At 34.5% G+C, this 15,634-nt stretch overlaps 1 protein-coding gene across 3 annotated transcripts in view; it reads right to left on the bottom strand.

The window, feature by feature from the left end:
• The window catches only part of LOC145671617 (cysteine-rich secretory protein 2-like), a 242,389-nt gene that overhangs the window by 114,879 nt on the left and 111,876 nt on the right, over positions 1-15,634 (bottom strand). Inside the window, exon 1 of one of the 3 annotated variants that reach the window (XM_081740815.1) lies at positions 387-452. The exons of the other annotated variants lie outside the window; for them this stretch is intronic. Coding sequence (XP_081596941.1) covers positions 387-416 — 30 coding nt within the window. The 5' untranslated portion in view covers positions 417-452. Of the gene's footprint in view, positions 1-386; positions 453-15,634 lie in introns of those variants that run through there. 3 annotated transcript variants of the gene reach the window in all.

The following is a 15,634-nucleotide window of genomic DNA, read 5'->3' on the forward strand; positions in this document are numbered from 1 at the left end:
ACATTTTTTACATGGAGATTGACTGCTACGGCTTGAACTATTTATTGTACGCATACTTCCGTATAAATGCACGCACGCATGGGAACCAATTGCCACGCTTTTAAAATTAATTACTGCTATATTTTTATGCATCTACATTAACAAATACGCAATATAATTGATTTTAAAACACGAAAAACAACATTAGCCTGCATTTGGCTAACATTTACTTGGTTGAAATACCATTAAATAGTGTAGAGTACCATCATTTGCTTAACGCACATAACAACGAATATATTTTCATAAGTATTTATAAAATAAATGTAGAAAAAAAGATTATCAATTTGAAATACTTCATTTCTATTATATACTAAATAATTTAAGGCTAAAAATGATATTAAACTTACCTTTATACATAATCTTCTTTTGAATTCCATCTCGAAACCACATTTTGAACTACAGGTACTCCTATATGCGCGTGGACAGGAAGTGACTCAACTTCCTGTAGCAGTGTTGGTAAATCTTAATACTTTGTGTTTAGTTAGAGAATGGTAATGGAAGATTTTTGATTTAAAGAGATTAATATATAAGAAATTATTATGAAATGGGAGTGGTTTTTTGATATACTTTATTTACAAGTGCAGAAAAAGTATATGTGTTGCCTAGTTTGTAAAATAAAAATAAATGAAAATGCTTTAGGTCAATTTGTATTGTAGCCTGTAGGAATATGAGCCGATTCACTACCCTTTATGATATTTAGACTGCAAGCCACAGACTATAATGTAACACATTTGCTTATTTTATGTACTTTGCGATGGATTATTTACGCAAACTAGAATGCGAAGACAATTTAGTAAGACACAATGTGTTAGTAACAGAGAAAAAAGGGGGCAAACTAAGAATAGTTAAGGTTTATTTAGGTGGTAATCAGGGGTTAGTTACGGAATACTAAAGATAATCAAGGACTATTTACTGGATAATCAAACGGGGTATACTAAAGATAATCAAGGGGTAGTTACGGAATACTAAATATGGTCAGCGACTATTTAGGGGATAATCAAAGGCTAGTTAGCCCATAGTAAGGTTAATCAAGGAATAATCAGGGGAATATTAAGAATGCTTAAAGGGTAGGTAGCCCATAGTAAGAATATTAAAGGAATAATCAGGGGATATTAAGAATAATTAAAGGGTAGTTAGCCCTTACTAAAAATATTCAAGGACTATTAGGGGATACTTAAAGGGTAGCTAGCCCATACTAAGGATATTTAAGGACTATTAGGGTATATTTAAAGGGTAGGTAGCCCATAGTAAGGATAATTAATCAGTATTTAGGGGATATTAAGAATAATTAAAGGGTAGTTAGCCCTTACTAAAAATATTCAAGGACTATTAGGGGATACTTAAAGGGTAGCTAGCCCATACTAAGGATATTTAAGGACTATTAGGGGATACTAAAGGTAGTCAAGGGGGTATATTAAGGATATTTAAGGACTATTAGGGATTCATTAAAGGGTAGTTATTCCAAACTAAGGATATTTAAGGACTATTAGGGTATATTTAAAGGGTAGTTATCCCATAGTAAGGATAATTAATCAGTATTTAGGGGATATTAAAAATTATAACGAAATACTTTAGTTTGTATAATATTGACCTGTACCGTGGGCAAAAAGTGCTCATAAATATGTAATATACTTAGTAGAATGTTCATTTTAAATTAACAGAAAAGAAGAATGTTTTTAATATATGTAAGAGATTATTATGGGATAGTTGTGGCTATGTACATGTTATGTGTTGACCTAGTCAAGTGAATTTATGTATTTCACGGTTTTAAAAATGAATATTTAAGACATATCAAGCAATAAAGGTGAGGCTAATGATCCTTGAATATCTGAGTTGATTCTTGCATAAAGAAAAGTTATTATCGCTTCGTAACTTATATTTTACCAGACGGACCAGGTTGACGACGCTTTTCTATAGAGTCGTTATAAAAATTTGGTTTACCAAACTCGGGATCTTTTGAAAATTCAGTTCCCGAAGAAGGAAAGTAGGGCTGAATTTACTTGGATATTACCATTTATGAATACGAACTTAACCGTATTACGAAGCGGTAAGGTCATCAAAAGAAAAATGGATAGTGAAATAGTGCAACAGGAATCTAATACCCGTAATCCAGGTGAAATTAGTGCAACACCAAGTTTGTCATCTGAGGATCGACTTTTGTTAGCTGTGCAACGACAAATTATGCAAATGACGACTGAGATAAAACAAACCATGGAACAGAAGCTCAATGAATCTAACACAAACATGGAACAGAAGTTCTATGAAGCTAACAAGACCATGGAACAGAAGTTCTATGAAGCTAACCAGACCATGGAACAGAAGTTCTATGAAGCTAACCAGACCATGGAACAGAAGATAGAACTGAAATTTCATGAAGCTAGCAAGCGGTATGAAGAATTAAGTAAACGAATAGAACGGATAGAACTGAAATCAGACGATACGAAACAAACAATCGTCCAGGTGATGAACGACATATCCTCGCAGTTTGAAGAGAAGTTAAAAAGGTTAGCCGATGAGTGTCAAGAAAAGCACGATCATCAAAATCATGAAATCTGTGCTGTAAAAAAGGATTTAACGTTAATAGAATCTTCCGTTAAACATCAAAAGATCCAGTTGGCTACTATGCAGGAAGAAATTAAAACGTTACAGGCTAGAGACACCATTTATCGCAATAATCTGGGCAGTGATCGCTTCGAGTTTCCCCAATCACCGGATATAAATACGCCTTCGCCGGAATCTGAGGAGGATATTATATTAGAGGAAAATTGTCCGAAGATCACTGATGAACGAAATATAAATGGTATCATGACACAGCACGCTACGGACCGGAACAATCACACCACAAGAACAAGGAGTGAGAAAAGAAAGGTAAAGCTAAGTGTCAAGATGAGCGAAATCAAAGCCATGAGTAAATTTAGTGGTAAGTGCAATGAAAATGCTAGTTCTTTCTTAGAGAAATTTCAAGACGAATGTAATATAATGTCTATCGACCGATCACAATACATGAAATTAATACCCCATGTATTACTCCCACCTTGTTCCTTATGGTTTAAGGCAATACGTGATCACATTAGTTCATATGAGGAATTTAAAGCGGCATTGATCGCGAATTACGAAAATGACTTTTTGCTGGCAAACAGAGATGCCACTCTTAGAAATCAACATTTCAATCCTCGATTGCACAAATCTATTGTAGAGTTTGTTATAAATGTCTATAATGAATTAAAGGTTGTTAATCCCTTGCAATCGGAATCAAGAATAATTGCATCGATTCGCAATTTGCTTCCATTTAAATTACAGCAGATCTTATTTTCCACACAGTGTATGAGTTTCAGTCATTTATTAATGCTTGTACAATGCTACGAAACTCAATACCATGCTATGAATCTAACACAATCAGAAATGGGTAAAAATAAGAATAATTCAGATCATTTGGTCCCTGTTCGGAATTTGAATATCCGAAGTGTGAATAATAATGAACCGAACCTAAGACGAGTATACTCTAGCAATCAAAATGAACAAAATAGACAAGGTTATGTAGGGAATCCGCCTAACCTAATTAATCGTAATAATTCCTATGTTAGACCATATAGTCAAAATAGGTTTAAAAATAGACGAAATATATGGAGAAATTCCACCAACGCAGCGAACTACGTGGATAGAAGTAATGGAAGGATAAGAGATGGCACTTCACATCAAGATCCAGGTATTGAAGTAATTTCTGTACAAAACAATAATACAGGACATAATCATGATTGTGCTGTACAGTGTACCCTATTGGAACCCTACTCGAGTATGAATTTAAACTAATTGCGGCTGATATGGTAGGGGTTAAACCCATGTCAGCTGTAGGTTCTCATGAGCATTTATCTAAAAATTTAAGCGATAATTTCTATGAACATTTATCTTCCAATTTACCGGTTCATGCTAATTATGAAAACGATCTTTCCTATGACGTTTCTGTGAATAACTATTCGGAAATAGCAATTAACAGGTGTCAATATCAATTTATACCTGTTGTAAATCGTTGTTGGTTTGAAGACGATACTGTCAATGATGGTTTTAATATCGAAGAAAATTTTGTATTTTTAAAATCATATAGTACTGCTAAAATACCTATTAAAGTCAATGGATTAAGTACCGAAGCTTTACTCGATACGGGAGCAAACGCCTCCCTATTATCGTATTCATGGTGGAAAGTAATCACTAGTAATTATTCGAATCCTAAGCTACAAAAGGCTGAGAACATTATTATAGTTGATTTTACCGGTAAACATAAAAAGAGAGTAGCAGGAATTACCCGTGTGTCAATATCTATCCAAGATTTCGAAATATCAATCCCTATTCTGGTTATCAAAGATCTTAACGAGAACTTAATTATGGGCTTAGATTTACTATCTCAATTACGAGTCATGCTTGATTTTAAAAACCAAACTTTGACGATACCGGGTATACCTCAGAAAATTGTTCAAAAACTGCTTCCAAAATTAGATAATAGCGCTTGCCAATATAATGATCTGTCTCCTATAGTGAATAATGTTTCTATTAGTGAAAAAGGTGATAAATTAAATGATCAACGATTGGAAAAGACACAAAATTTGATGAATGTAAAGGAGGATGTAGTATTTTCTGAACATGTTAAATCTCTCGAAAGCAGCCTTGATTTTGCTGATAATACCGTAATAGCAGACTTTAAGAACATTTTATATAAACATAGAAAGGTCTTTTCAGAACGTCCTGGATGCTGCAAGGATTTTGTTTATTCTTTTAAAGTTAAAACTGATAAACCTATAGTAACCAAGCCCTATATAATTCCATATAGATACAGAGAGAATGTACGTCAACAAATAGCAGATATGTTAAGAGATGGGATCATTAGGCCTTCGAGGAGCGTCCACCTTAATCCATTACATGTTGTTCCAAAGAAAAATGGTTCTCTACGTGTGGTATTAGATTTGAGGCGAACTAACGGTCACATTGATCTGGAACAAGTGAGGTATCCTCCAGTAGAAGAAATACTAGCTTCTTTACAAGGGAACGCCGTATTCGGAAATTTAGACCTAGTAATGGCGTATAATCAGGTCGAGTTACACGAAGATTCAAAACCATTTACAGCATTTAGTTTTGAAGGTCACTTGTATGAATACAATCGTGTAGTCTTTGGGCTTATCAATGGTAGTGCAGCATTAGCATCCTGCTTGAACAAAGTTCTAGGTCAAGACTTGCGTAGCAACGTGATAACGTATGCTGATGATATCTTAATCATGGGGAAAAATCCACATGAATATTTGAAGTATTTAGATATAGTTTTAGACAGATTGGAAAGTTCAGGCCTTACTATCAATTTACAGAAATCCAAGTTTTTGCAGAATTCTATAGAATTTCTTGGGTACCAAATTGATGCCTCTGGTTTGCAATTCAGTCAATCTAAAGTTCAAGCCATAGAAGATCTGCCTGCTCCAGTAAATGTGAAACAGACACGACAAATATTAGGACTCTTCAATTGGTTTCGCAAAGCCATCCCGCGATTTGCTGAGATAGCCCAGCCTTTATTTATGATCATAAAGAAGGGTATACCATGGCAATGGGGTCCGATCCAAGAACACAGTTTTAATAAATTGAAGGAGTGCGTAAAACGAAATATCCATTTGAATCACCCCAGATACGACCTTCCTTTTTACGTACAATGTGATGGTTCCCAACTTGGAATCTCTGCAGTACTCTGGCAGCCTAACCCAACTATGCAGGAACCAGCTGTTATACATTGCGCTAGCCGTACTTTAAAGAAAGCTGAAAAGGGATACACTACAACAGAAATTGAACTTTTGGCTGTACGTTTTGCTATACAAAAATTCGCTCCCTATCTGAGCGGATGTCATTTCATAGTACTTACTGACCATAATTCATTGCGATATCTTAATAGCGTACAGGGGTATAATAACAGATTACTTCGCTGGTCGTTAGATCTGCAAGCTTATGATTTCGAAGTGCAACACATTAAAGGAGTGAACAATGGACCCGTAGATACTTTATCACGCCTGTTTCCTGGAGAAGAGCAACATATTTTGTCTATTAATGAATTTAAAATCTTACAAGATGAAATAGCTACCATTTCAATAGAAGATTTAAGAGAACATCAAATAAAGTATCATGAATACCAACAAATCATGGAACATTTATCTTCATGTGGCGATGGATGTAGTTGTCCCAAGCACTGGAATTCCAGATTTAAATTAAATAACGGAATCTTACTCATTAAGGATTTTAAGTTCAAATCTAGGAACAAAATTTGTATTCCACCTACGTTAACAGCACGCATCTTAAAGGCCTACCATGACGATTTTGGACATTTTGGGTATGTAAAGGTATGTGCCTTGATTAATAAATCTTTTTATTGGAAAGGAATGCGAGCTCAGGTCAAAAATTATATCAATGACTGTATCGAGTGTATGCAAATTAAGCATAATTATCAGGCTATACAAAAACCAATGCTTTCAATAACACCGGAGAGACCACATTCATTTCTATCGATTGATTTATATGGACCGTTACCCAGAGCAGCTACTGGAGAAGTTTATTTGTTAACAACAATGGATATCTTTTCACGATATGTGGTAGCTTACCCCTTGCGCAAAGCAACCTCCGCTGCTATAGTGAATAAAATTCTAAATGTATACATTCCACACTGTGGCCCTATCGAGCATATATTATGCGATAACGGCTCACAATTCAAAAGTGATGTGTTTCTCAAAGCCATGAATAAGGCCAACATTAAAATTCATTTTGTGACTCCGTACCACCCAAGTAGCTCCGTAGTAGAAAATGTACATCGCAATTTCGGTATGTTGTTTCGGCACTTTTGTAAGGATAAACATGCTGAATGGATTAAGCATGTCAACCAAATTACGTACCTTTTGAACCATTCTATATCAGACACTTTAGGTGTGTCTCCTGCTAAGGTGCATAATGGCTCTGATGTAATTTTCCCTGTGGAACAACATTTTGATGTCAAATTAGAAGATTCGACAATTATAGACTCATCCAATTTAGTGAACATGGTTAAGATCCGAAGACACAACAAGTTTTTGAAACGTAATTCGCAAGTAGAGTCGTTACAAGAAGGAAAATATCGGATCAAGGTCAACGATTTAGTTTTCGTTAAACAACATCCGCAGAGTAATATGTTGTTAAAGAAAATCTACAAATTTTGTGACATTTTCTCAGGTCCTTATTTATGTTTTAAGGAGATAAATCCTAAAGTCTTCGAACTATTAAACGCTAAAACGGGGAGGTCAATTGGACTTCGCAATATAGATGAGTTAAAGGTTTGGAAGCCTACTCCGTATACAAAGGAAAAATGGATGCATCTAGTTAAAGAGTTAGTAGCACCCAACATTCTTGATCAAATAAATAAGAATGAAAAATAACAATAATAATGAAAAATGTGTTTATTTAATAACAAAAAGGTGTCTTTTGTTTCTGTAAAATAAATTTATTTACTTCCATTTGATTATTCAAACGTAGGTTATGTTTAATTTTTATTCTTTCTTATTAATGTGAAGAATCATAATTCAATTTATAATTAGTTAAGGGCAAAAAAAATTACTTTATATCAGATTGATTTGTGTTTAATTGTCAAAGATTATGTTAATAATAAGATCCATTCTATAAAATCCATTATTCAATAACTACCTTGAATGAAATTCTTCTTTATTTATGACATCTTAGTGCTACTATGTATACATTACAATTGCAACATCTAACTTATTTGTTATACAATGCGCCCGAAAAGAATAAATATTATTTGTCACATCATCGTTTGTAATAATGATCGAAACTAGTAATCTTGATAATTTGTGTTTCACCCTCGTTAATTATATTTCTAAGCGACGATGTTTTTAATGATAAAGAATAAATAATAATGTAATAAAAGAGAAATATTAATGAAATCAAAGATTTATTGTAAATGTATTTATGTGAATGATAATAACTAATATTTTATATATATATGAGGGTTAACAAAAAAAAATAATGAAGATATATAAGAGGTGTGATCAAAATATAAAGAACATATGTAATGTACGAACATTAATCTAATCAGACCAGTGGTTCTTGAATATAAAAGCCAAGCCTACTCATGACTTTTATATTCAGTCCCTTTGTCGGGCGACATTTTCTATAACGAAATACTTTAGTTTGTATAATATTGACCTGTACCGTGGGCAAAAAGTGCTCATAAATATGTAATATACTTAGTAGAATGTTCATTTTAAATTAACAGAAAAGAAGAATGTTTTTAATATATGTAAGAGATTATTATGGGATAGTTGTGGCTATGTACATGTTATGTGTTGACCTAGTCAAGTGAATTTATGTATTTCACGGTTTTAAAAATGAATATTTAAGACATATCAAGCAATAAAGGTGAGGCTAATGATCTTTGAATATCTGAGTTGATTCTTGCATAAAGAAAAGTTATTATCGCTTCGTAACTTATATTTTACCAGACGGACCAGGTTGACGACGCTTTTCTATAGAGTCGTTATAAAATGCTTAAAGGGTAGCTAGCCCATACTAAGAATATTCACGGACTATTTAGGGGGAAGCTTAATTATAAAGTGCAGAATGAGGGCCATTTGTTTTGCGATACTTAGTTTGAGAATAAATTTTGCGGTGGTTCTTTGTACAGAATGAGGGCCTTTTGTTTTGGTATATTTAGTTTGAGAATAAATATTGCGGTGGGGCGCAGTACAGAATGAGGGCCTTTTCTTTTGCTATACTTAGTTTAAGTATAAATTTTGCGGTGGGGCGCAGTACAGAATGAGGACCTTTTCTTTTGTTATACTTAGTTTAAGTATAAATTTTGCGGTGGGCCGCAGTACAGAATGAGGGCCTTTTGTTTTGGTATATTTAGTTTGAGAATAAATATTGCGATGGACAGAATGGGCTTTAGGATATTTTGCAATTGGAACAAGGCTACATACATGTGTACTGTTATTGGAAACACGTATAGAATGTGAATCGGAAAAAAAATGCACAGACACGTGTTGTTTTATGAACCCGTTTGCAGACGACTTAATACTATACTGAATGCTTTTGAATAAGGCCGCTAGGTGGCAATACTTACCACATGATTGCGTCAAAACATGCGTAAACTTGTTTAATGTAATGACATATATATTAATATATATTCCGTTTTAATATCATTTTATTGTACGCCGTTGGACGTAACGTGTTGTTTACCCCTGACTTATTATTAGTGCTAATAGTAGTACTGAATTAAAAATATAACATTTAGTAAAAAATATTATTACTGTTTTACAGTGTGTGGACCCTGCAGTTGCAATATATAAAAATTAGCGAGGCCATTTTTATCAGTTTTTGAAGAACAACTAAGAATTAGAAGGTGAGTGTATTTCATAATTATTATTATTAATATATTTATTGAAAACACTTGGTAAACAAGACTTTTTTAAAACCAATTTATTGAACATTTCTTGAGCTGAGCTTGTTTTTTAACCATTAATTATTTAACCAACACTTAGTAAACAAGACTTTTTAAAACCAAGTCATGAACATTTCTTTAGTTGAGCTTGTTTTTTAACCGGTAATTAATAAACAAGTTTCTTTTATAGTTTTTTCAAAGCAAGTTATTGATTATTGCTTGTTTTGCTAGATTTTTTTATTACATAGACTCAAAATTTTTCTTTTTCTTTTGTTTTAGATGGATTTCCTGTGTTCAACTGGTGAGTTCAATATGATTGATGAACTTTTCCTGCATGAAGTTTTACGCGGGCTTGATGACTATTCTCGTGTCTTCAGTACGTGGAAGGCGATAATGGAGCTGCAGCGATTAGGTCATCGAGCCAGTGTAAGATGTGAGGCTTTACTACACGCTCTTCGTGCTTTAGAAGGTAATGACCTTATACTTTTAAATCATTGCGTTTCAGCCGCCGATGTGCTTGAGTTATTTGTACATGGATTTTTTCGTAATAAGGAGTTTTACAATTATGCTCAAGACAGATTTATGTATTTAATGGCGTGCGGAGAAGGGCAAATAGATAGAATAAATAATACAGAGTTATCCAACTTTTTTGATTTTGGTTCGCGATTTGTTTTGGATGAATCTTTAATTCCATCTGAATTACCCATAACTGTGACCCCTCAAGAAAATTGTAACTTGAGTGATGAAGACTTGGCATTTTTAGATGGAGTAAATCTAAATTCCGATGAAGAACAAGAAGTGAGGAGATTGGTTAAAAATGTGGACGATGCTGTGGTTAAACCCACGCAACAAGTCCAGGGACAAAATCCTGTATACAATCAGCCTTGTGTACAGGATAATCATGGTTATGGGGACCAATCTGATCCTCAACCTGGACCCTCACATGCTCCTGACCCCGTGTTTGTTGGATATGGGAGCAATAATAAGAAAAGTATAAATAGTACTGATTGTAGTGCTAGTGGTAGTACTAGTAGTAGTGGTAGTGGAAATAATAATGAGGGGAAAAATCAGAGTAATAATAACTTCGAAGTAGTAAGAGAGAGCAGAAAACGGTTTCGTAAGTTTCATCTTACGGGCCATGAAATCGCGGTTAGACCAGTGGATAATGAAAGACGTATTGATAATCCACAGGCCTATATTGAAAGCTTATTTAATTTTGCATTAGAACATGTGTTATCTAATGCTCGCCCCACAGATTATATTGGACTATACATTGATAGTAGCAATAGTAGAAATAACAAGTCTGTATATGTTCCATTTAGAAGAAAACCCGATTTTTCTGCTCAAACTGTCCTTTCCTCAGTTGAACGAGTTTTAAATTCAAATGAGGATTTCCTTTTGGGGCATGAGGTATTGTTTCGCTTCCATGTAGCGGAGAGTATGCATGGAAACGGAAGAAATGCAGCAAGTGCTGTTGAAAAGTATTCCAAACATCAAGATTATTTGGAAAAGCGTTTAATACGCATAGAAAACAATAATATGTACTGCCTTCCCATGGCAATTGTATGGGGGATTACGAAGCACACCGCAAGCAAGCAAAGTTTATATAATTTAAGAACAAGAGATTATGATACATGGGTTCTTAAAGCAGAAGTTCTCTGCGAGATGGCAGGAGTTGACGTTAAAGCAAAGGGTGGATGTGATTTTAAAGACCTGGATTTGATACAATCATATTTAAGTGGTGAGTATCAAATTGTGGTGTATGAGGAAGATGAAAATAATGACCGTGAATATATAGTACGTTACCCGGGAGAGTATGCCGAGAATAAAATCTTTATTTTTTATAAGAGAGGTGACACTGTTGGCCATTTTGAACCCATTCCATACATTAAAAAATTACTTGGTAAATTGAAGTATTGCTATTATTGTTTGCAAGCATATAATGGGTTAGCATATAAACATAAGTGTGAAACTCACTGTTCTCTTTGTGAATGCAAACACGTACGAAATTATGATAGTGATAAAATTAAATGTAATGCGTGCAATAGAGAGTTTGCTGAGGGTACATGTTTTCAGAATCATAAGAAATGTAATAAAGGCGGGAAATCTGTGTGTGATAATGTTAAGATTTGCAATAATTGTGGTATCATCTTTGATAACAGGCGTCGAAAATCAAACCATGTGTGTGGTGAACATTTTTGCACGACTTGTCGTAAGCATGTTGATATTACTCACACATGTTTTGTACAACAACAAAAGCCTGTACATACTGATAGGTTTATGTACATTGCATATGATATAGAAACGATGTTAAAGGCACCAAATGCGCGCGGTGAAAGGGAACATGTGGTAGTACTTGTATGCTGTAAGCATATTTGCCACAACTGTATGAATAAAGGTATCGATGAGTCCTGTAAAACTTGTGGTGATAATAATGGAAATCGTTCGTTTTCTTTTAAGACAATGACGGACTTTATTAACCATGTATTGGCAGACCGACCTGACTTTAGACGTATAATTTGTATTGCACATAATGCTAGCAGATATGATGGTCTTTTCTGCCTTAGAAATCTAATAGAAGAGCAGCATTTTATTCCTAATGTGGTAATTCAGGGTCAGAAAATTTTTAATATTAATATTGGTAATCGAATTTTCTTTAAAGATTTTTATTTATTTATTGGATGTAAATTATCTAGACTTCCCAAAACTTTAGGCCTGCGCGGAAATTTAAGAAAGGGAGATTTCCCATATTTATTTAACACCGAGGAAAATCAAAATTATGTTGGTCCCTATCCCCCAATTGAATTCTATGACCCTGAAGGACGAAGCACTGAAGAAAAACAAGAATTAATAGCCTGGCACCAAGAACGTGCGGCAAGTGGCGAGGAGTTTAACCTCGAAAAGGAAATGCTGTCTTATTGCGAAAACGATGTTAGAATTCTAGCAGAAGCGATCATCAAATTTAGTGACATTATCGAGGAGAAAACGAATGGTTTGCAATGTTTCATGACATCATCCACCATTGCAGGTCTTGCAATGCGTACATATCGTACTTTGTACTTACCTGAAAATACTATTCCCGTAATTCCCGCGTTGGGTTTCCATCATAAGACAAAGTATAGTACTAAAGCTATGCAATGGCTTATGTATATGGAAAAACAATTAGGGATAGAAATCCAGCATGCTAGGAGAGGTGGGGAAAAGTATATTGGTAGGTACCAAGTTGATGGATGGCATGAGGGACTCAACGCTGCCTTCGAATTTTATGGTTGTTACTGGCACTCGTGCCCGCGTTGTTACCCTTTCAACCGTAACGACATTTTACATGACGCTCAAGACTCATGCAATACAATGGAAAAAAGATATGAACAAACAATGCTCCGCCGGAAGTACCTAAAACGTTTAGGTATAAACCTATACGAAATCTGGGAATGTTCTTGGGATGAAAAGGTAAAGACGGATAAGGACGTACAAAGGTTTATTAAAGAACGTTGTACTAGCCTGCCTGATTTCCTTATTCCCAAGAATTGTTACAATGGCGGACGCACTGAAGTGTTCAAATCTTTTGTGAATTGTACGGGTAATGAGAAGTTATGTTACGCCGATATAACTTCGTTATATCCATATGTGATGTCACGTAAACCTATGCCCGTTAAATCACCTAAGATACATACGGGGCCGGACTTTCCAGATGTGGAAAGTATTCATGGTGTAGTAAAATGCACTATTTTGCCCCCGAAAAACTTGTATTTTCCGATTATTCCGTATGTGGCTGGAGGCCGATTACTTTTTGGTTTATGCCGGACATGTATGGAAGAGGAAAACACTGATGATTGTACTCATAGTGACAATGAGTGTGCTATTACAGGTACGTTTTGTACTCCAGAGTTACACCTGGCTCTTCAAAAAGGGTACAAAATACTCGATATACATGAAATATGGGAATTCGAACTCATGGATCCTGAAGAGGGGAATTCAGGTGGTTTGTTCGGAACTTATGTGAATTCCTTTCTTCAGATGAAGCAGGAAGCCTCTGGTTTTCCTGCTTATTGTAAAAATGAAGGAGACAAGCAAAAATATATCGAGGACTATTATGCCCATGAAGGCATACAGTTAAATTATAATAACATCAGGACGAACCCGGGATTGAGGCAATGTGCAAAACTTTACCTCAATTCATTATATGGCAAATGGGGACAGCGCACTGATATGTCACATAGTGTAATCGTTAGTGACGAAGTTACGTTCCTTAGGTATTTAACGTCGGCAAGGTATGAAATTCAAAGTGTGGTCCCAATTAATGACGATCACTTAATTATCACATATAGAGATAATGAAACTGAAAATGTCCCACTGGAATTTTCAAACGTTATATTAGCTGCCTTTATTACTTCGTGGGCTAGACTTGAACTATATAAATTACTAACGACTGTAGGACCAGACAGAGCCATTTACTGTGACACTGACAGTATTATGTATATACAGAAAAAAGATGAGGAACCTTTGTTACCACTTGGAAACTATCTGGGTGATCTAACAGATGAAATTCCAGAAGGTTGGGAATTTACAACCTTCTACGGTCTAGGTGCGAAAAATTATTGTTATAGGCTAATTAATGCCAAAGGGGATGTTCGGCACATACTCAAAATTAGGGGGATAACACTAAACGATAGGACCTCTCAAAAAATTAACTTTGAGAGTTTCTATAAATTAGTGTCTGGACAATTAGAGTCCACAGTAATAGAAAACCCAAATAGTATTGTGCGTAAACCAGGGTTCCGCATCTTTAGTCGTACAGAGACTAAGACACACCGTGAGGTAAATAAAAAACGTAAACGTGTTGACGAAGATGACGTGACTGACGATATACCAATAACAAAACGTGCGACTTTACCTTACGGATATAGGCCCACGAACGAGTAAATGTGACTTGCGTGAATGTTTTTTTTCTTTTTTAACCAGTTCGTTTTTTATGGAAACTCTGCTTTTATATTCTTTTGTTTCTTTGGAAACTTCCTGTTAAAATTGAATGTAATTATGTTAAAATTTCCAGTGGAAAGTCGTTAATTATTTGTTGGACTGCTTCTTATAGAAGTGCATTGTTAATTATTTTTTCCTTCGCTTCTTATAGAAGCTCGTTGTTAATTATTTTATTGTTCTTTCGCTTCATTAGGAGCTTATTGTTAATTATTTATTTGTTTGCTTCTTATAGAAGTTCAGGACAATCGTTGATTGTTTTCTTACAAACCTCTATCTCTTTTCTTTTTAAATGTGTGAGTGTATATAAAGCAAAAGCTCTATTGCATGCATTCATTTGAGTACAACATGTTAAAGTTTCAACATCCCTCTACCATTTTAATTGCGGGTCCATCAAGGGCAGGAAAAACATGTTTTGTAAATCGATTACTTAATGAACGTGATCAAATGTTTAGTATAAAATTTAATGATATTGTTTGGTGTTATGGTGCAGTAATACCAAACCTGGATGCACATGCAAAAATACGTTTTGTAGAAGGAATACCTGACATGAATAATTTTGAAATTAAAGAAAATTCATTATTAATACTTGATGATTTAATGTCAGAAACTAATGGCGATGTTGCTAATTTATTTACAAAGTATGCACATCATAAAAAGTTAACTGTTATATTTATTATTCAAAATTTATTTCCAAAAGGAAAACATGCACGTGATATTAGTTTAAATGCACATTATATTATAGTATTTAAAAATCCTCGTGATAAATTACAAATACAATATTTAGCAAGGCAAATTATGCCTCGATATAGTAAGGAAATTGTGAATGTATTCGAAGAGGTAACACGTGAGCCTCACACTTATTTGTTATTTGACCTAACCCAAAAAAACAAACGATGCATTGCGAATACGTACAAATATTTTTCGTAATGAAATCATGCATGTATACGCCAACATAAAAGACATGCATACAGAAATTTTTATTTAGTTGCTATCAAGATGTTGAAGGTAAAACAACACTACAACACGCTCCGTGCTCTGTGCAAATGCAAAAATACAAAACGAAAACAAATTTTACAAAATGCTTCAGGGGATTTAATAAGAACAATTTCTCAAGTAGCTAAAAACACAATAAAAGGAAACATCCCTTTAAATCCTCGTCAGAAGCAACGA

Source organism: Thermobia domestica, chromosome 2 (genome assembly GCF_964235325.1).
Source record: "Thermobia domestica chromosome 2, izTheDome1.hap1.1, whole genome shotgun sequence".
Classification (NCBI taxonomy): domain Eukaryota; kingdom Metazoa; phylum Arthropoda; class Insecta; order Zygentoma; family Lepismatidae; genus Thermobia; species Thermobia domestica.